Raw genomic sequence first — 21322 nt, 5'->3', positions numbered from 1 at the left:
TCTCAGGTGCCCCAACCAATTCAAAAGGACCAGGCCGTAGGTGATGGACCTCACCCTGAGACTCTGGGGGGATGCTGCCAGTCTGAGTAGGCAATACTGACCTTGATGAGCCAAGAGTCTGATTCAGTAGAAGGCAACTTTGTGTGTTTGGGAAGAGGCTGAGGCCCAGCGATAGAGCATCCACTTGCCGTGCAGAAGATCCCAGGTTCAATCCCCAGCATCTCTTGTTAAATGGACTAGACCAGGGATGCCGAACTCATTTGTTATGAGGGCCGAATCTGACATAAATGAGACCTTGATGGGAGGCCATAGCAGAGATATAAACTTTATAAAGCGGGGGGCGGGGGGGGGAATGGTAGCTCTCCAGATGTTTTTTGCCTACAACTCCCATCAGCCCCAGCCAGCATGGCCAATGGCTGCGGCTGATGGGAGTTGTAGGCAAAAAACATCTGGCGAGCTACCGTTGGCCACCCCTGTTATAAAGGACACAGACAAACACAATTAAAGATTTGTTTTTTTTAAAAAAAACTTAAAACATTAGCACTTGTTGGTCTTAACGGTGCTTGCTTTGTGTTTCTCCCGTGGGAGTTGGGCAAAGGAAGCTCTGGCTCGTTCCTTCCTTCCCCGGGGGACCAGGACGGGCAGGAGCCTCAGCCAATAGAAGGAAGAGAGGCTTGGCTCAGTAGGGCTCCTGTGCAATTGAGAGAGCCTGGCAAAGCAAGCTATTCCTCCCTAAGGGAGGAGCCTCAGCCAATGGACAAAACAGAAGTTTTGCTCTGTAGCTCCTGTGCGATTGAGCAAGCCTGGCAAAGCAAGCTGTGATGCAGAATGAAGCGAGCGGGAGAAGGAAACAGACAACAGCCAGTTGCTCGGGGGGGCTGATAAGAGCCCTCCAGGGGCCTGATTCAGCCCTCGGGCCACATGTTTGACACCCCTGGACTAGACAGTAGGTGATGTGAAAGACTTCTGCCTGAGACCCTGGAGAGAATAGCTGCCGGTCTGAGCAGGTGGTACTAGCCTGGTCTGGCTCAGTAGAAGGCACCTTCATGCATCCGTGCAACTCTTTGTTAGGAAATCCCTGGAGACTTTAGGGGCGGAGCTTGGGGATGGCAAGGTTTGGAAAGGGGAGGGGCCTCAGCTGGGTATCCTGCCGGACAGCCCACCTTCCAAAGCAGCCATGTTCTTTAAGGGAACTGATCGTAATCATCTGGAAGTCAACTGTAAGAGTGGGAGATCCCCAAGTGACACCGAGATACAAGGTTGCCGATATACTCCAGGCCAGGGGTGGCCAACGGTAGCTCTCCAGATGTTCTTTTGCCTACAACTCCCATCAGCCCCAGCCATCGGCCATGCTGGCAGGGGCTGATGGGAGTTGTAGGCAAAAAACATCTGGAGAGGGACCGTTGGCCACCCCTGCCATAGGGTATAATGGAGAATTGATCTGTGGGTATCTGGGGCTCTGGGAGGGGCTGTTTTTTCAAGTAGAGGCATTAAACTTTCAGCATAGCATCTGGTGCCTCTCCTCAAAAGACCCCCCCAAGTTTCAAAAAGATTGGACCAGGGGGACCAATACTATGAGCCCCCAAAGAAGGCGCCCCTAGCCTTCATTATTCCAAATGGAGGGAAGTAACTGACAGCCTGAACTCCCTTTAGAGTTCAGTCTTTCTTGTCACACCCTTGCTCCTGGCTCCACCCCCGAAGACTCCTGGTTCTACCCTCCAAAGACCCCAGATACTTCTTGAGTCAGACCTGGCAACTCTACCTCGGTACTAGATCCAGAGGTACCACTTCATCTGCCCTTAATGGGGTTGAATTGGTATTTGTCCCCCCCCCCCATCCATTTCTGTGTCTTTGTGCAATCGCCGCAATGAGATTGGTGACAGTGGCTTTCAAATTTCAAACTGGAGAGCCGGTTTGGTGTAGTGGTTTAAGTGTGCGGACTCTTATCTGGGAGAACCGGGTTTGATTCCCCACTCCTCCACTTGCAGCTGCTGGAATGGCCTTGGGTCTGCCATAGCTCTGGCAGAGGTTGTCCTTGAAAGGGCAGCTTCTGTCAGAGCTCTCTCCGCCCCACCCACCTCACAGGGTGTCTGTTGTGGGAGAGGAAGGTAAAGGAGATTGTGAGCCGCTCTGAGACTCTTCGGAGTGGAGGGCGGGATATAAATCCAATATCTTCAATATCTTCATCTCTGTGTAACATCTAAGAAGAAGAAGACTGCAGAATTATACCCTGCCCTTCTCTCTGAATGAGAGCCTCAGAGCGGCTCACAATCTCCTGTATCTTCTCCCCCCACAACAGACACCCTGCGAGGTGGGTGGGGCTGAGAGAGCTCTTACAGCAGCTGCCCTTTCAAGGACAACTCCTCTGATAGCTATGGCTGATCCAAGGCCATTCCAGCAGCTATAAGTGGAGGAGTGGGGAATCAAATCCGGTTCTCCCAGATAAGAGCCTGCACACTTCACCACTACACCAAACTGGCAAGAAGAAGAAGAATTGCAGATTTATACCCCGCCCTTCTCTCTGAATCGGAGACTCAGAGCAGCTCACATTCTCCGATATCTTCTCCCCCGACAACAGACACCCTGCGAGGTGGGTGGTGCTGAGAGAGTTCTTGCAGCAGCTGCCTTTTCAAGGACAGCTCTGCGAGAGCTATGGCTGACCAAGGCCATTCCAGCAGCTGCAAGTGGAGGAGTGAGGGAATCAAATCCGGTTCTCCCCGATAAGAGTCTGCCCACTTCACCACTACACCAAGCTGGCTCTCCGAAATCATGCGGCCCCCTCTTTAAACTATGGCTATGAACCTGTGTTTAATGCATGTGAATGGTCTGTGCTTCACCGACATTTAAAAACAACGGCCGTGTGCGGTTACAGGACGATGCTGAACTTCGCGGCGGCGCCCTGCGCCTCTTTGGCATCCTGGCGGCCGTGGCGAAACCCAGATTCCAAGGGTTTTTTGCTGACCAAGTGAAGAAGAACCTTGTGCCGCTCCTCATTCACCAGCAAGATCCCAGTCCTCTGGTGTCGGAGGTATGTAACCCACCCTGAGCCTGTCCTACGGGAAGGGCGGTCTGAGAACCGAATAAAACAAACAAATACATCAAATAAGATGCAAACGCGTGGTCGGTGCGTGGGCGTAGACCAAGTAGGGGGCTGCCTAGGGCGCCACCTGGCTTAGGGTGCACCACCAGGTGCCCCCTCTCCCCACACGCAGTGTGTGTGCTCCTTGAAGTCATCGCTCAGTAGTAGAGCATCCTTCTCTTAGAGCCGTACATGCAACATGTATAAGACTCTTTTCAGTAATAACTCATCACTCCCTTCTCCCCTTTGTTCAGCTTGCCATACCTGTAACCTTGTCCTGCAAAATTTACATTATTTTCATATCTACCGTTCTCCTTCTCCTTCCTTCTGCCTTCCCTTTCACTCAGGTTCAAACATGTCTGCTTTTTATAGTTTGCACAATTCCAATTTTTTCTTGTTTTAAAGAGTGAGCTAGCAAGGAAACTTTTGAGTTTTCTATCCAGTTGTTTCTGAAGAGATTCATTAGGGCCCTTTGCAAGATAGACACATGAGAATCTATGCTAGTAATGCACAAATGATTGTTTATTTATTGTCTCCTTGCAAATTTTTTTGCATGATAGAGATAGGTAGGTTTATTATTCATTAACTGGGTGGGTACATTAATTGGAAATTATTCCCTTATACTTAAGTTGCAACGTCGGTTGTTTTGTAGATCTCTATAGGTTATTGCTTCCCTTGGTTACCCTTTAAAGCAGCTTTAGCTTCATCTTAATCCCTGTAGTAGAATATACCGTACTTACCGTGCTTATATCTGGCCAGGGTCTTGTCCCTGGCACCTCCAACTAAAAGGATCAAGTAGAAATGGTCATCCAGTTTTTATTGAGAATGTCAGCTTTCGTGTGCTCTTAAGCACAGTTCATCAGACGAGGAATCCGGCACAGTGAGCAAAGCCATACAGAGCTGAGCAGAGCCATATGTAGCTGGTAGGCAGTGGCCCAGAACGCAACATGGTACAGAATGGTCTGAAGCAGGTGAACAAAGCAGGAGTCAAGCTGCACCTTTAAGACCAACCAAGTTTTATTTAGAACGGAAGCTTTCGTGTGCTCTTAAGCACACTTCATCGGACGAGGAATCCAGCACAGTGAGCAAAGCCATGCATAGCTGAGCAGAGCCATACTTAGCTGGCAGGCAGTGGCCCAGAACGCAACATGGTACAGATTTAAGAACCGATGACAGTGAAGTAAAATTATCTGGTAGTCACTGCCTAGCAGCTCTGTATGGCTCTGCTCAGCTATGTCTGGCTTTGCTCCCTGTGCCGGATTCCTCGTCCGATTAAGAGTGCTTAAGAGCACACGAAAGCTTCCGTTCGCAATAAAAATGGGTTGGTTTTCAAGGTGACGCTTGACTCCTGCTTTGTTCGACTGCTTCAGACCTACACGGCTGCCCGCTTGGGTCTATAGAAATGGTCATGTGACGGTCTCGTCCATGGCACCTCCAGCTGAAAGGATCGAGTAGTATCCTCGCAGTTTTTATCGCTTAATCTCACTTTTTTAAAGAAAAAAAAATTAAATACAAACCCCCCCTGTAAATTAAAAATGTAAATGGTTTCAAGTGTTCAAAGATTTCAGGTTTTCACGGCTGGCATCATCATTAGGGTTTGTAGAATCTTTCGGGCTCAAGTGCCGTGTTCTACTGGAGAAAGTTTTTCTTCCAGACGTTTCGTTCTCAGCTGCAGAGAACATCCTCAGTGGCGTTGCAGCCGGAGCAGGCGCTCTGACCTTCTTGGCTGCTGTGCATTGAGTGCACTCAACTACTGCAACGCCACTGAGGATGTTCTCCGCAGCTGAGAACGAAACGTCTGGAAGAAAAACTTTCTCCAGTAGAACACGGCACTTGAGCCCGAAAGATTCTACAAACCCTAATGGTTTCAAGTTTCTTCATCTCTCCTACAATTCTCTGGGGGGGGGGGGCGGGTTAATTTCTGGGGGGGGGGCGCTAGTGGGCAGCTTGCCTAGGGCACCACAAACTCCAGCACCGGCCCTGTGTAAACGTCAGATGTTTGGGAGAAGGAAGGGAAAAATAGATGGGGAGGCGGAAAGAAAGCAACTTTAGCTTTAAATGCATTCTGCAGGCCACTGGTTGGCTCGGCTCGGAGAAGTGATCTGAAGAGAGGAATGCCTTCTCCAAGCTGGCCGACAGGGCGGTGGGGGCTTCAAGAGCCACACAATATGTGCAAAAGAGCCACATGTGGCTCCTGAGCCACAGTTGCGCCACCCTGCTCTGGAGGAACCTATCCAAATGTTTGGGAAATTTTTGTGTGTGTGTTGCAGGCATGCAGAGTCGCATTTCTGCAGTCGGTGTGGTTTTTACCCAAGAGGAAACTGAGACACTGCCTGGAAGACCTTCGACCTGCCGACCCCTTGAACCTCCCGTATTTGCATGCATATATCTGCAGGCAGCTGGTGAGAGACAGAGAGAGAAACAGACAGACAGACGGAGAGAGACTGTTCATTCAAGTGCAGTGGGAAAACCAGGGCAAAGGAAGGGAGGGACTTTGACTAGCCCATGCACACTCCGTGGGCAGAATCATGGGCAAGAATCGGGGCAGAATCAACGGGCCCTGATGCTGCCTGGATGCCCAGTCCCCCGTGGCCTCCGGGAAAACTCTATGGTTTTCCCAGATGCTCTAGCAATTTGGGAGGGGAAATTCTATGGTACCATAGAGTTTCCCTCCCAAATAGCTAGAGCGTCTGGAAAAAACATAGGCCGTTTTCCCACTGAGCTTACCTCGGAGCGACGTCCCTCTTCACCGCGCAGCAGCTGCGCGGATTTCCCATCAACTGCTCCGAGGCTGCTCCGAGGAACCATGAAGTTCCCGACCTTTTGCGTCGCAAATGGAAACCGCTAAAAACCAGTATACATCTGCGACGCAAAAGCTGCGGCTCTTCCTGGTTGTGCGCAGCAGTTGGTGGGAAATCTGCGCAGACGCTGCGCGGTGAAGAGGGACGTCGCTCCGGAGTAAGGTCAGTGGGAAAACGGCCATAGAGTTTTCCCGGACGCTCCTAGAGCTGCCAGCGCGTGGGCCGGTGAATTGGGAACCTCCAGGGCGGGAGAACCCCCCGCCCGGCCCAGGAACTTGGCAGTCCTAGTTTAAGACTGTCGTGCCTTATGTCAGGGGTGGCCAAGGGTAGCTCTCCAGATGCTTTTTGCCTACAACTCCCATCAGCCCTTGCCAGCATGGCCAATGGCTGGGGCTGATGGGAGTTGTAGGTAAAAAAACATCTGGAGAGCGACCATTGGCCACCCCTGCCTTATGTTTTAAGGGGGGCGTGGCTTCCAAGACCCCCGCTGGAGCTGCTGCCAGCTTGAATAGGCGTTGCAGACCTTGACAAGACCACTGGTTGGATTCCATCTAAGGCAGCTATGACCGCCCTGCACCACTTAAGGCGACTTATGGCATCTTATGGCAACCCCAGCCCCTCCTGCCGACTTTATTTCTTCCTTCTGGTTTTACCTGACAACTACTGAGTAAAGGGGGTGGGTATAATAAGGATTTCTAGTCTCTTCAGGGTTCTCTTTTATTTTCAGATAGATGGATAACTATGTATGTAGGGGACCACTGTTGATTTGCTGCTGATTCCAACTACTCAGGCACCAGAGAATTTAACAGTTAACCACAGATTTTTATTTACACAGTCTTCAGCTGGGGGGAAGGGATGTATTTACACAGGCTGTTTTGTATCTTGGATAAATAACAGTTGCTAAACAGTTCAGGCTTTACAATACAGAGAGGTTCACTGAGGTATCTCAGGGTCCACAGTTCTTCTGTTCTTCACTCTCCCAACTCTAATTAGGTTGGCCTCTTGGGCTTTATGTGCCTGGTCTCTTGAGTCGACTGGTGTGTCTGCTCCCAGCCCTCCTGACTCCCTCAGACCCACATCTCTCCCTCAGCAACCTTGTTAGTTCATAAGAGTAGTGTAAATATTTCTGTGACCACTCAGGTCTTTCACTGTGGCACTCGATTGTCACTCTCAGCCACCTGGCTGTCTCCACAGAGCTAACAGCGAGCTTCGCTTCACCAGAAGTCTCTTCCCAGCTCTCTGTATCCGCTCTCTCTTCAGCTCTCCTGCTGACCATATACTGCCCACTTCAACTGTCTCCCTCTGACAGTTGCTGACAGTTGACTCTCCAACCGTTATCTGTCACTCACTCATCCTGAGAGTTCCAAGCACTCCAGCACCCACCCTCAGATCACATGACTCAGACTCCCTGAGTCCTTAGCTTTTCTATTAACCCTTCCAATTCCGTCACAGCAGCTTCCGCTCTTTTCTTTCATCTCGATCTTTGGCCCACTGCAGCAGGGCGTGTGACTCTTTTATTTGTGGCCTCCTCCAGGTCAAGACCAGCCCCGAGATGAAGGGGGAGCTCTTGCAACAGACGGCAGCGTATTTCAGAAGCAGCTGGGAAGAGACCCGGGTGGCGGCCCTGGACCTGTCAGGTGGGAGATGAAGCAGGTGGAGTTCTGGGGGGAAAGAGCAGCCAATCTCTTGAGGGGCTTGAGGGAGAGGGGGGGGGTGTACATGGCCACCGAGAGCAATTGCGGCACTTCTAGAGCTGGGGTCACCAACAGGGCGCTCGTGGGCACCTGGGTACCCACCAATATCTTATCTGGTGTCCATCAAGTATTTTCAGAAAGTGGTTGGGGCCGCTTCTGACAGGCCAATGGAGACCTGGTTGGCTGTGCAGATCAAAATAGCATTGCCTTAGTAGGGTTGTCAATCCCACGATGGGGATCTCCCAGTTTGGAGGCTCTCCCCCCACTTCAGGGTCATGCGAAAACAATGGGGAGGGAGGAATGTCCGCTGGGCATTCCATTATTCCCTATGGAGACCAATTCCCATAGAGTATAATGGAGAACTGATCCGTGGGTATCTGGGGTTTGGGGGGGCTGTCTTTTGAGGTAGAGGCACCAAATTTGTAGCATAGCATCCAGTGCCTCTCCTCGAAACATCCATCAAGTTTCAGAAATGTTTGGACCGGGGGGGTCCAATTCTATGAGCCCCCCAAAAAGATGCCCCTATCCTTCATTATTTCCAATGGAGGGAAGACATTTAAAAGGGGTGCGGTCGCATTACATGTGATGGACAGAATTCCCTTTGGAGTTCAGTTATGCTTGTCGCAACCTTGCTCCTGGCTCCTCCCCCAATGTCTCCTGGCTCCACCTCCAAAGTCTCCTGGCTCCACCCCCAAAGTCCCCAAGTATTTTTTGATTCAGAACTGTCAGCCCTATCTTAGTGGCAGCTACCTCCACCCCACCCCCAAAACATTTGTTTTATTCTGTCTAAGTCCTTTTCCCCAGTTTATTATTTTGATTTACCTTCTTTTCGCCTGTACTTGGACTTCCTTGGTGGAAGGGAGGCGTGTTTTGTCTCTCCCCTCCTTGCTTGCCATTTTGTGGTTGGATCCTTCACTTTGTGCCAAACTCCAAACTGCCCTCTAGAGCAGGGATCCTCAACCCCTGGGCCATGGACCAGTACCGGTCCATGGCCTGTTAACAACCAGGCCGCAGAGTGATGCAGAAACACTGCACCATCCCTTTCGCCCACCTGTATCCCAGGTGAATGAAAGAGGCACGAACATAAGAGCATAAGAGAAGCCATGTTGGATCTGTGTCACAGTGGCACCCCAAGAACATCAGAAGAGCCTTGCTGGATTGGACCAGTGGTCCACCTAGTCCAGCACCCTGCCTCATACAGTGGCCAGCTGGTTCTCCTGGAGAGCCAACAACAGGGCAGAGAGGCCGAGGCCTTCATAAAAACATCAGAAGAGCCCTACTGGATCAGACCAGCGAGGGTCCATCTAGTCTAGCATCCTGTCTCACACAATGGCCAGCCAGTTCCTCTGGAGGGCCAACAACAGTGCGGAGAGGTTGAGGCTATCATAAGAACATCAGAAGAGCCCTGCTGGATCAGACCATGAGGGTCCCTCTAGTCCAGCCTCCTGTCTCACACATTGGCCAACCAGTTCCTCCGGAGGGCCAACAGGGCAGAGAGGCTGAGGCCTTCATAAGAACATCAGAAGAGCCCTGCTGGATCAGACCAGTGGTCCATCCAGTCCAGCCAGTTGCCCTGGAGGGTCAAACAAAATGGGCATAGAGGCCAAGTCCTTCCCCTGATGTTGCCTCCTGGCAGTGCTTCTGAATACGGAGATATGGCTCCTCCTACTGGACTGGAAGAGCCCGTGGCGCAGAGTGGTAAAGCTGCAGTCCTGCAGTCGGAGCCCTCTGCTCACGACCTGAGTTCGATCCCCGGCGGAAGCTGGGTTTTCAGGTAGCCGGCTCGAGGTTGACTCAGCCTTCCATCCTTCCGAGGTTGGTCAAAGGAGTCCCCAGCTTGCTGAGGGAAAAGCGTAGAGGACTGGGGAAGGCAAGGGCAAACCACCCTGTAAAAAGTCTGCCGTGAAAACGTTGTGAAAGCAACGTCACCCCAAAGTCAGAAATGACTGGTGCTTGCACAGGAGACTACCTTTACCTTTATTGGACTGGAGGTTCTGCTGGCCAGTCAGAGTTCCAAGCCAAGCCTTTTTGGTCACATTGCAGGGCTCAGCTCAGACGCAGCCAGCCACCTGAGAGGGGGCAGTTCAGAACGGCTCCTTCCTTGGGGGTTTCTTTTCTCCAAAGACAAACCAAGTCCCCAGCAACCTGACGTTCCATTTCATTATTTTGCTTTTTGCCAGGTGTCGTTTTGGAAAGCATGGTGCTCCCGGACCTTGACGAGACTTTTCAGCTGCAATTGCTGGGATGTAAGTAATCCATGACAGCATAAGAGCCAGTTTGGTGTAGGGGTGAAGTGCGCGGACTCTTATCTGGGAGAACCGGGTTTGATTCCCCACTCCTCCGCTTGCACCTGCTGGAATGGCCTTGGGTCAGCCATAGCTCTCGCAGGAGTTGTTCTTGAAAGGGCAGCTTCTGTCAGAGCTCTCTCAGCCCCACCCACCTCACAGGGTGTCTCTTGTGGGGGAGGAAGGGAAAGGAGATTGTGAGCTGCTCTGGGACTCTGGGATTCAGAGTGAAGGGCGAAGTATAAATCCAATTTCTTCTTCTTCTTCTTCTTCTTCTTCTTCTTCTTCTTCTTCTTCTTCTTCTTCTTATGCCATCGGGCTCCCCCCTTTCAAAGTGGGCATTTTTTCTCAAGGGGAACCGATCTCTGTCTGGAGATCAACTGTAATCCCAGGAGATCTCCAGCTGCCACGTGGAGGTTGGCAACCCTAGTCGGAGAGCTATTGGAAAACACGAACTTTTCCTGGATGCTCAGAGAGAAGCTGATTCTGGAACGAGGTGAAGGGAGGGAAGGGTTGCCAACTCTATTTGAGAAATTCCTGGAGATTTGGGCCTGGGGATGGTGAGTTTTGGGGAGAGACCCCAAAGCAGCACCTTTCTCCAGGGGAACTGATCTCTGTCAACTGGAGATAAGTTTCAATTCCAGGAGATCTCCAGGGTCCACCTGGAGGATGGCAACCTTGGCCATCAGGAGTCTCACCTTCCTTCCAAACTCTTGGCCACCACTGACTACTGCTCCTTCTTCTTCTTCTTCTTCTTCTTCTTCTTCTTCTTCAGTTTGGTGTGGTGGTGAAGTGTGCGGGCTCTTATCTGGGAGAACTGGGCTTGATTCTCCACTCCTCCACTTGCACCTGCTGGAATGGCCTTGGGTCACCCATAGTTCTTGCAAGAGTTGTCCTTGAAAGGGCAGTTTCTGTCAGAGCTCTCTCAGCCCCACCCACCTCACAGGGTGTCTGTTGTGGGTGGAGAAGATACAGGAGATTGTAAGCCGCTCTGAGGCTCTGATTCAGAGAGAAGAGTGGGGTATGAATCTACCATCTTCTTAAGAGCCAGTTTGGTGTAGTGGTTAAGTGTACCGACTTTTATCGGGGAGAACCAGGTTTGATTCCCCACTCCTCCCCTTGCAGCTGCTGGAATGGCCTTGGATCACCCATAGCTCTCGTAGGAGTTATCCTTGAAAGGGCAGTTGCTGGGAGAGCCCCCTCAGCCCCACCCACCTCACAGGGTGTCCGTTGTGGGGGAGGAAGGGAAAGGAGATTGTAGGCCGCTCTGAGACTCTGTCCTTGAAAGGGCAGCTGCTGTGAGAGCCCTCTCAGCCCCACCCACCTCACAGGGTGTCTGTTGTGGGGGAGGAAGGGAAAGGAGATTGTAGGCCGCTCTGAGACTCTGTCCTTGAAAGGGCAGTTGCTGGGAGAGCCCTCTCAGCCCCACCCACCTCACAGGGTGTCTGTTGTGGGGGAGGAAGGGAAAGGAGATTGTAGGCCGCTCTGAGACTCTGTCCTTGGAAGGGCAGCTGCTGGGAGAGCCCTCTCCAGCCCCACCCACCTCACAGGGTGTCTGTTGTGGGGGAGGAAGGGAAAGGAGATTGTAGGCCGCTCTGAGACTGTCCTTGGAAGGCAGCTGCTGGGAGAGCCCTCTCCAGCCCCACCCACCTCACAGGGTGTCTGCTGTGGGTGGAGAAGATATGGGAGATTGTGAGCCGCTCTGAGTCTCTGATTCAGAGAGAAGGGCGGGGTATAAATCTGCAGTCGTCGTCGTCGTCGTCTTCTTCTTCTTCTTCTTCTTCTTCTTCTTCTTCTTCTTCTTCTTCTTCTTCTTCTTCTTCTTCTTCTTCTTCTTCTTCTTCCTTGTTCCACAAAAACCTGATGCCCAATCAGTTCCATTTTATCAATTCCCTGCCAACTTGAAGATAAAGTCCCCCAGGGAAGGAGTCGTAGGGGGAAGGTCATGGGGTGTGGCTCATGGAGGCTCTGACATTTCAGCTCTCGAAGTGCTTCAGGAGGACCCAAGCCCCAGAGTTCAACAGGCAGCAGCAGCTGTGGCCGCCTATGTCGCGAAGAAGTGGGGGGAGAGAGAATCGCGGGAAGATCCAATGCAGGAACCCACCCCCATGTGCAAGTCTCAATCTGGGGGGACGAGAACAGAAGCTCTATCTGCCCAACAAGACACCCGTGAGTGACTTTTCTCTTGTATCATCATCACAACTAAGACAAGAAAATTGCCTACAAAATTGGATGCAGTGGTATTCCTGAAGTGGCTATTGCATAAGGAATACCACCTTGTCAGAACCCAAGAAGAGCCCTGCTGGATCAGACCAGTGGTCCATCTAGTCCAGCCTCCTGTCTCACAGAGTGGCCAACCAGTTCCTCTGGAGGGCCAACAATAGAGCAGAGAGGCCGAGGCCCTCATAAGAACATCAGAAGAGCCCTGCTGGATCAAACCAGTGAGGGTCCATCTAGTCCAGCATCCTGTCCCACACAGAGGCCAGCCATTTCCTCTGGAGGGCCAACAACAGGGCAGAGAGGCCGAGGCCTTCATTAGAACACAAGAAGAGCCCTGCTGGATCAGACCAGTGAGGGTCCATCTAGTCCAGCATCCTGTCTCACACAGTAGGGCCAACAACAAGGCACAGAGGTTGAGGCCTTCATAAGAACATCAGAAGAGCGCTGCTGGGTCAGACCAGTGGTCTATCTAGTCCAGTGTCTTGTCTCACACAGTGGCCAACCAGTTTGTCTGGATGCCCAATAACACGACATGGAGGCCGAGGCCTTTATAAGAATCTACGGCCCTACTGGATAGGACAAGTGAGGGTCCATCTAACCCAGCATTCTGTCACATGCAGTGGTAAATCAGTTCCTCTGGACGGCCAACAACAGGGCAGGGAGGCTGAGTCCTTCCTTTGGTGTTGTCTTCTGGATCAGGGAGTCAAAGTTTACTGCCTCTAAATACAAAAGTTCCTTTTAGTCACCAATATACCTATCCTCCATGAATCTGCCTAATCCCCCTTTAAGTCTGTCCTAAAAACTAGGCTCTGCCCTGCACTAGATAGCTCAGGCTAGCCTGATCTCATCAGATCTTGGAAGCTAAGGATGGACGGCCCTGCTGAGTACTTGGAAAACATAAGAACCTAAGAGAAGCCATTTTGGATCAGGCCAGTGGCCCCTCCAGTCCAACACTCTGTGTCACATAAGAACATAAGAGAAGCCATGTTAGATCAGGCCAGTGGCCCATCCAGTCCAACACTCTGTGTCACACAGTGGCCAAAAAAATCACAAGTGCCATCAGGAGGTCCACTAGTGGGGCCAGTTCACTAGAAGCCCTCCCACTGTTGCCCCCCCCCCCAAGCACCCATCATTTGCCCCAGACAGAGAGTTCCAACAATAAGCTGTGGCTAATAGCCACTGATGGACCTACGCTCCATATTTTTATCCAATCCCCTCTTGAAGCTGGCTATATTTGTAGCCACCACTACCTCCTGTGGCAGTGAATTCCACATGTTAATCACCCTTTGGGTGAAGAAGGACTTCCTTTGATCCGTTCTAACCCGACCGCTCAGCAATTTCATCGGATGCCCACGAGTTCTTGTATTGTGAGAAAGGGAGAAAAGGACTTCTTTCTCTACCTTCTCCATCCCGTTAGGACTGAGCTTGGGGACTGGGAACAATGGGCAGCAGGATCCAAATCTCTGCTTCCCCCGGACCAATCGCCAGCCCTCTGCTGCTTCCAACGACCCAATGGCGTCTCAGTGCGGGAACTTCCCTGTGTATATGTTTCGCCCCGTTGGCCCAGTTCAGTAGTCTCAGTTTAACCGCTGCAATGTTGTTATCGCAATAAAGAGCTCTGATCACTGCAGCTTTACCTGTGCAAACACCCGTCCTTTCCGACTCGGGGGTGACGTCACTTTCACAACGTTTTCACGGCAGACTTTTGACGGGGTGGTTTGCCCTTGCCTTCCCCAGTCCTCTACACTTTCCGCCCAGCAAGCTGGGGACTCCTTTGACCGACCTCGGAAGGATGGAAGGCTGAGTCAACCTCGAGCCGGCTACCTGAACCAGCTTCCGCCGGGATAGAACTTAGATCGTGAGCAGAGAGTTCACATCACAGTACTGCAGTACTGCTGCTTTGCCACTCTGCGCCACGGGGCCGCTGATTGCACCGAGCCCCCTATTTAACAATCTTAAAGGCCCCTGTCTTGCGCTGGCCTCTAAGGAGGATGACAAGTCTGGCCTGGGGAAGCTTCTTGGGTGGTCTGCGGCTGCCTCCTCTTTCCTCCAGCTTCCCACAAGATGTGGTTTTCTTGGCATCTTCCGGCCCTGGGGCCTGCTCCAAGCTGCTCGTAGTCTGGCGCTTCACTTCCCTGGAGAGCCGCTGCCAGTCTAAGTAGACAATACTGACTTTGGTGGACCAAAGATTCTCATTCTAACAAGGCAGTTTCGTGTGTCCGCTGCAGCCGGCCCCATGGCTCCTGGCTTTGCTCTCCTTGCGACCGGGGGGGTCGTTTTGTAGGGAAAGAGGGGGTGGAGCTCATTAGCATAGCTCATTAGCATATGCAGCCCCCCCCCAACCAAAAGCAAACTGATGCAAGAAAGATCCAAGCAGGCAGCCGTGTTGGTCTGAAGCAGTCGAACGAAGCAGGAGCCCAGTGCCACCTTTAAGACTAGGGTTGCCAAGTCCAATGTAAGAAATATCTGGGGACTTGGGGGTGGAGCCAGGAGTCTTTGGGGGTGGAGCCAGGAGACATTGGGGGCGGAGGCGAGAACAAGGGTGTGACAAGCATAATTGAACTTCAAGAGAGTTCTGGCCATCACATTTAAAGGGACGGCACAAATTTTTAAATGCCTTCCTTCCATAGGAAATAATGAAGGATAGGGGCACCTTCTTTTGGGGCTCATAGAATTGGACCCCCTGGTCCAATCTTTTTGAAACTTGGGAGGTATTTTGGGGAGAGGCACTAGATGCTATACTGAAAATTTGGTGCTTCTATCTCAAAAAACAGCCCCCCCCCCCAGAGCCCTCGATACCCGCGGATCAATTCCCCATCATTCCCTATGGGAATCGTTCATGGAGGTGCATGATGGCTCTGGGGGAGGAGCTTCCCCCACCGGCCAGCTGGCTGGGGGAGGGGGGAAGCCTGTAAAACCGGGGGATCCCCCTTTGGGACCTTGGGATTGGGAAGCCTATTTAAGACCAACCCATTTTTATTGAGAACTTCAGCTTTCGGGTGCTCTTAAGCACACTTCATCAGACGAGGAATCCAGCACAGTGAGCAAAGCCATACATAGCTGAGCAGAGCCATACGTAGCTGGCAGGCAGTGGCTCAGAATGCAACATGGTACAGATTTAAGAACCAATGACAGTGAAGTAAAATTATCCAGTAGGGGGTGGTTTAGAATGTAAAACGGTACAAGGACAGAGTAGTCAAACCTTTGAGCTGAGTAGCAGGAGCGTTCGAAAGCGACAAAACGGCAGTAGGTCAAAACGTACGGCAGTGCTCACCGTGCCGGATTCCTCGTCTGAGGGAGTGTGCTGAAGAGCACACGAAAGCTGACGTTCTGAATAAAACTTGGTTGGTCTCCAAGGTGCCCCTTGGCTCCCGCTTGGTTCGACTGCTTCAGACCAACACGGCTGCCCGCTTGGATCTATCAACGAAACAGCAGTGTGCCGTAAAATTAACCAATTGAGCAACCCTTTGATCTGAGTAGCAGGAGCATGACAGAGGAACAAAACAGCAGTATGTGAAAATGTGAGATTGTCTGTCAATGACCATGGGAGATGGGTTTAATATATGTAATGGGCTAAGCAACCGAAGGCCCTGTTGGAGTGTGTCAATACAGCCGAAAGAGAAATACATTGAATAGCGATGTTCTTGTCCACCCAATTTACTTTTGAACATGTAAACGTAATTCTCGTTTGCCATAGGAAAAAGGAATACAATAAAATAGCGTGAAAAGGGGTAAAGCGTATGTAATGAGATATACAGTCGATATCCGTTTTGAGTTTGTCAATACAAATAATTAAGAAACTAGATTAAAAGCTACCAGAGAACAGGCGTTCTCTACAAAGGCCCCCCAATGGTGGAATCAATTGCCAGAAGAGGTGCGGGCCCTACGGGATCTTAACCAGTTCCGTAGGGCCTGCGAAACTGCCCTCTTCCAGCTAGCTTTTTAAGACAGAACCCCTGATAAGATCAGTAATACCGAGCCATCTTATACGCCACTCAATTGTATTTTAATGTCATACTGTTTTATTGGTTTTATTGTCTAAATTATTAATTATATTATCTGTTATTTATCTGTATCATGGTTTTACCATGTCCTGTTAGCCGCCCTGAGCCTGCCTAGGCGGGGAGGGCGGGGTATAAATAAAAGTTTATTTATTATTTATTTATTTAATTATACTGATACAAGAGAGCCCTGGGTGAGCAAGGCCAGCTGGCTGGGGATAGGGGGGAGCCTGTAAAACCGGGGGATCTCCCGTTGGGGACTGGGAAGTCTAATTACAAGCTCCAGACTACAACGATCACTTCCACGGGGTGGGGGGAGATTGACAGCAAACAGTGCCGCTGTATGGATGCCATGACGGGCAGGATCCGAAATTCTATGCAAAGAAACAGTTTACGGTTTCTACAAAGGAGAGAGAGAGATCGTTTTGTACAAAAATAGGTGGGGGAGCTCATTTGCATAACTCATTAGCATATGCCGCCCCTCCCAGCCAAAAGCAACCTGATGCAAGAAAGGAGCACTCCGGGCGAGCGAGGCCTGCTCGAGCTGGCTAGGGATCTGGCCAGCCCCAGCAGGCCTCACTCCCGTGGGGCTCTCCTTGGCTGCCCCTCCCCTTTCAGTCAAAAGGCCAGCAAGCCACCCACCGCCCAAAACCACATCAGAAGTGGAGAAAGGGTGGTGTGGGCTTCTCCAGGGGTTCATGAGGGCTGCTGGGGGTGTGGCAAAGCGCCTGGTGGCTGGCTGGCTGGCTACCCGCTCTCCTAACCCAGGGATTGTTATGCAGCTGCACCTACTATTCAATGGACAAGGTAGGCGGGGAGGAGGAGGGGGAACCCTCAGAAAGCTCCTGCTGAATCTGAGGCCTGCTTGTCATAATCCTCACTGGCAGGCCTTTTCTTTGTAGCAGGAGCCTCTTTGCCTATCAGGCCACGCCCCCCTGATGTAGCCACTCCTCCTAGAGCTGACTATAGGCCCTGTATGAAGAGCCCTGTAAGCTCTTGGAGGATTAGCTACATCAGGGGCGTTTGGCTTAATAAGCAAAGGAGTTCCTCCTACAGAAAAAGCCCTGCCCGTTGAGATTTTCTTGACCTGGATTTGGGCAACTGTCCTGGAGAGGGTAGGTAGCTTTGGGAAAGCACCAGGCCTCAGATTCAGCAGGAGCTCACAGAAGCACAGCTCCTGAACCTTTCTGAGAGTTCCCCCTCCTCCTGCCCACCTACCTACCCTGTCCATTGAAGAGGAGGAGCAGCTGCATAACAATCCCTGGATTAGGAAAGTGGGCAGCCAGCCAGCCACCAGGGGCCTTGCCACGCCCCCAGCAGCCCTCATTAACCCCTGGAGATGCCCGCACCATCCCTTTCTCCACTTCTGATGTGATTTCAGGCAGCGGGTGGCTTGCTGGCCTTTTGACTTGGGGAGTGGCAGCCAAGGAGAGCCCCAGGTGAGCAAGGCCTGCTTGGGCTGACTGGATCTCTAGCCAGCCCAAGCAGGCCTCGCTCGCCAGGGGCTCTCCTTTTTTGCATCGGGTTGCTTTTGGCTGGGGGGGCGGGGCGGGTGGCAGCATATGAACATATGAAGCTGCCTTATACTGAATCAGACCCTCGGTCCATCAAAGTCAGTATTGTCTTCTCAGACTGGCAGAGGCTCTCCAGGGTCTCAAGCAGAGGTTTTTCGCACCTATTTGCCTGGACCCTTTTTTGGAGATGCCGGGGATTGAACCTGGGACCTTCTGCTTCCCAAGCAGATGCTCTACCACTGAGCCACCGTCCCTCCCGTATGCTAATGAGTTATGCTAATGAGCTCCAGTACCTATTTTTCTACAAAACGACCCCTGGAAAGCGCTCTCACGGATTCCTGGGATTCCAAAAAGGAGATGGTCCAGTTCTCTTTGTGGATGTTTACAGCTCTGATTTCCCCTTTTCCCAGGCCCTGCAAAGTGACAGGTCGTGCTCGGGTACGTGGAAGAGAGGCGAAAGGACTTGCCAACTGCCCCGGGGGAAAGGAAAAGACTCACAGCCCTGGAAGGAGAGAGACCATGCGGCGCTCCAGGCTGAGGAAGCCAAACAGTCCAGCAGCGTTGCGATCGGCCCAAACGGCGTTGCTGTTCTCATGAAAAGAAAACACAAAAGCCTTGCACTTCTCCAGGCTTCGTTCTGATGTTTTTTAAGAGACGGTCACATGGAAATTGTAAGTCAGGGGTCTAGAGTGGCGAGGCTTAGAGAAGCCTGCGAGAAGCATGTGCGGCGCAATGATGTCACCTGCGAGCGATGTCATCGTGTCGGCGACGTCGCGCGCCGGCCTCTCTAGGCATTTCCGGGGAAACTCTATGGTCCCCCCCCCCGGTTGCTCTAGCATTTTGGGAGGTAAAAACTCTATGGTACCTATTGTACCATAAGGTTTTCACTCCCAAAATGCTAGAGCATCTGGGGAAACGATAGAATTTTCCCGGAAACACTTAGAGTGACTGGCGCGCAACGTCGCCGACACGATGACGTCACTCGGGGTGATGTCATCGCGCCGGCGACGTCGGTTCCCCCCCGCTGGCCCAATGTGGACTTGCGGGTTGGGAACCTCCTGGGTGGGAGAACTGCCGATCCCATGGAATCACAGCTCATCTCCAGAGTAAACTCCTCTGGAGAAAATGGCTGCTTTGGAGGGTGGTCTGTATGGCATTTTGCCCTGCGGAGGTTCCTCTCCTCCCCAGGCTCCACACCCAAATCTGCAGGAGTTCCCCAACCTGGACTTTGCAACCCACCAGGGCAGACCTGGCCACCCCAGGGGGCTTTCCTGAAGTGTCAACACCTTTCCTGAAGCTCTCTAAGTGTTTTTAGAAAGTTGGCTGAGCCAGGTGGGGTTTTGCTGAGCAAAATTTCTGATTGGCCACTGGAGATTTGATTGGCTGGCCATGGCAGCCGTTTTGTGCCTGGCTCCACCTACCACAGCAGCCATTTTTTGTAATTGTGCCTACATTGTGCCTGCCATATATTGTCGCCAACCTCCAGGTGGGTTGCAACCAAATAAAACAAACCACTGTGAAAAATGCTATTACAAAATATAATTCGTACAAGGAAAAAAGTGCATTTCAGCAACCTCATTATTTTATATACCGCATGTGCGTATTCATGCACATATATATAACAGTGTGCAAATAGTCCAAATCATAAATAAGTCCAAATCGTAAGTCCAAAAAGAGCTCCAGTGGACCGCTAGCAGAATAAAGCCCGTTTCAGACGGCCAGGCCCTTCCTCTAGGGAGTGTCTTGCAAAACTTGCAGGATATGTGTAGAAAATATTCACAATGTTCAATTCTTTCACAAATTCATGCACAAAATCGGAACACTGCTGCCTCCATCTGGTCAGCAGCAGCATTTCATAGAGTTATTGTACCATAAAGTTTTCCCTCCTAAATTGCTAGAGTATCCAGGAAAACCATAGAGTTTTCCCGGAAATGCCTAGAGCAGCTGGCGCGCAACATCGGGGGAGGTTCCCCAATATGGGCTGGTGGGTTGGGAGCCTCGAGGGCAGGAGAACCCCCACCGGGCCCAGGGACTTGGCAGCCCTATTACACAGAGAGTGATTAAAATGTGGAAATGGCTGCCAGAGGATGTCTGGATGGCCACAGGAATAAAGTGCTTTCAAAAGGGATTCAACAGATTAATGGAGGATGAGTCTATTAAAGGTGACTAGCCACGGTGACTGAATTAAACTTCTGAATCCCAGAGCAAAGAAGCAACACCAGGGAGAGGCCTCAGCCTATCTGCCCTGTTGTTGGTCCTCCAGAGGAACTGGTTGGCCACTGTGTGAGACAGGAGGCTGGACTAGAGGGACCCTCGCTGGTCTGATTCAGCAGGGCTCTTCTGATGTTCTTATGAAGGCCTCGGCCTCTCTGCCCTGTTGCTGGCCCTCCAGAGGAACTGGTTGGCCACTGTGTGAGACAGGATGCTGGACTAGATGAACCACTGGTCTGATCCAGCAGGACTCTTGTAGTGTATCAAGAAATGTCATGCGACCCGACGGGGGGGGCAACTGGGCAGTCCCAGGAGCCCCAGCGCCGGGAGCCTGTCCCCGCCTATCTACAGCTGTGGCGGGAAGTTAAAGGGGCTGGATTGGCCCGACCAACCCAGTAGGCAGTACCCGGGATTGTATATAAGCGGGACCCGGCCCGCGTGCTCGCTCTCTTGCAACGTGCTCCTAATAAACCATGTTGCCCTACTCTCGTCTCCGCCTCGAGTACGTTACACTGGCGACGAAGGTGGGATTCTAGCCTCAGCGGCTACGACGGAGATCTGGGCAACAAGCGACCGCCGCCGCCATCATGGCCAACCAAGGCGGGATCACCGGCTACCTCGAGCCCTTCGACCCGACCAACCCAGAGGGATGGGAGTCCTACGCGGAGCGGGTCGAGTTCTACCTCCGGGCCAACAAGATCACTGACGCCGGAGCAAAGAGGGACGTTCTCATGAGCGTCTGCGGGCCTGCCACGTTTGAGATCGCCAAGGGTCTCTCGGCACCCGCCCGTCTGACAGAGAAATCCTACGACGAGATCATCCGACTCCTCACGGGACACTTCTCACCACAGCCTTCGCGGGTGGCTCGCAGGTTCCTGTTCCACAAACGGGACCAGATCGCGGGCGAGTCCGCCGCGGACTACCTGGCGGCCCTCCGCAAACTCGCCGGGAACTGCAACCTTCCCCAACTGGAGGAAGCCCTGGCGGACAGATTCACGTGGGGCCTCCGCGACGAGAGGCTCCAGCAGAAGCTCTTCGCCAAAGAAGAGCTCACTCTCCAGGCCGCCTTCAGCGAAGCGGTGGCATGGGAACGAACCGCACGAACGTTTCCCCGGGCCAAGATGGAGGCTGCCCACCACGGAGAGCTGGACCACGACGGCCCCGAGGAGGAGGAAGCCCATCAGCTACACCGCCCAGCCGGGCCACCCAACAGAGCGACCCAACGCCCCCGAGCGACCGACCGACCACCAGCGTCGGAGAGAGCCCCGGCCACCAAGTGCGCCAGCTGCGGCGGCCCCCACGAGCGGAGAGACTGCCAATACCGGACCTGGGACTGCAGGAGCTGCGGAAAGACCGGCCACATTGCCAGGGCTTGCCGAGCCAAGCCCAACCGCAGGAAGCCGACCACGTACCACGAGTCCGCGGAGTCCCACGCGGTAGACTCCACGTCCCTACAGGTACTGAACTTGCCCCACGATTCCCCCGATAAAATCAAAGTGGCGGTCCTTATAGAGGGG

General features: G+C 52.3%; 1 protein-coding gene across 1 annotated transcript in view; it reads left to right on the top strand.

Moving 5' to 3' along the window:
* LOC132588980 (maestro heat-like repeat-containing protein family member 2B) overlaps positions 1-21322 on the top strand; it is a 195330-nt gene that overhangs the window by 160772 nt on the left and 13236 nt on the right. Inside the window, 5 exon segments of the mRNA XM_060261483.1 lie at positions 2873-3028; positions 5350-5481; positions 7415-7517; positions 9755-9820; positions 17983-18032. Coding sequence (XP_060117466.1) covers positions 2873-3028; positions 5350-5481; positions 7415-7517; positions 9755-9820; positions 17983-18032 — 507 coding nt within the window.

Source organism: Heteronotia binoei, chromosome 21, assembly GCF_032191835.1.
Source record: "Heteronotia binoei isolate CCM8104 ecotype False Entrance Well chromosome 21, APGP_CSIRO_Hbin_v1, whole genome shotgun sequence".
Taxonomy (NCBI): domain Eukaryota; kingdom Metazoa; phylum Chordata; class Lepidosauria; order Squamata; family Gekkonidae; genus Heteronotia; species Heteronotia binoei.
Note: the sequence above shows the minus strand (reverse complement) of the source record. Positions and strands in the feature narration are given on the sequence as shown.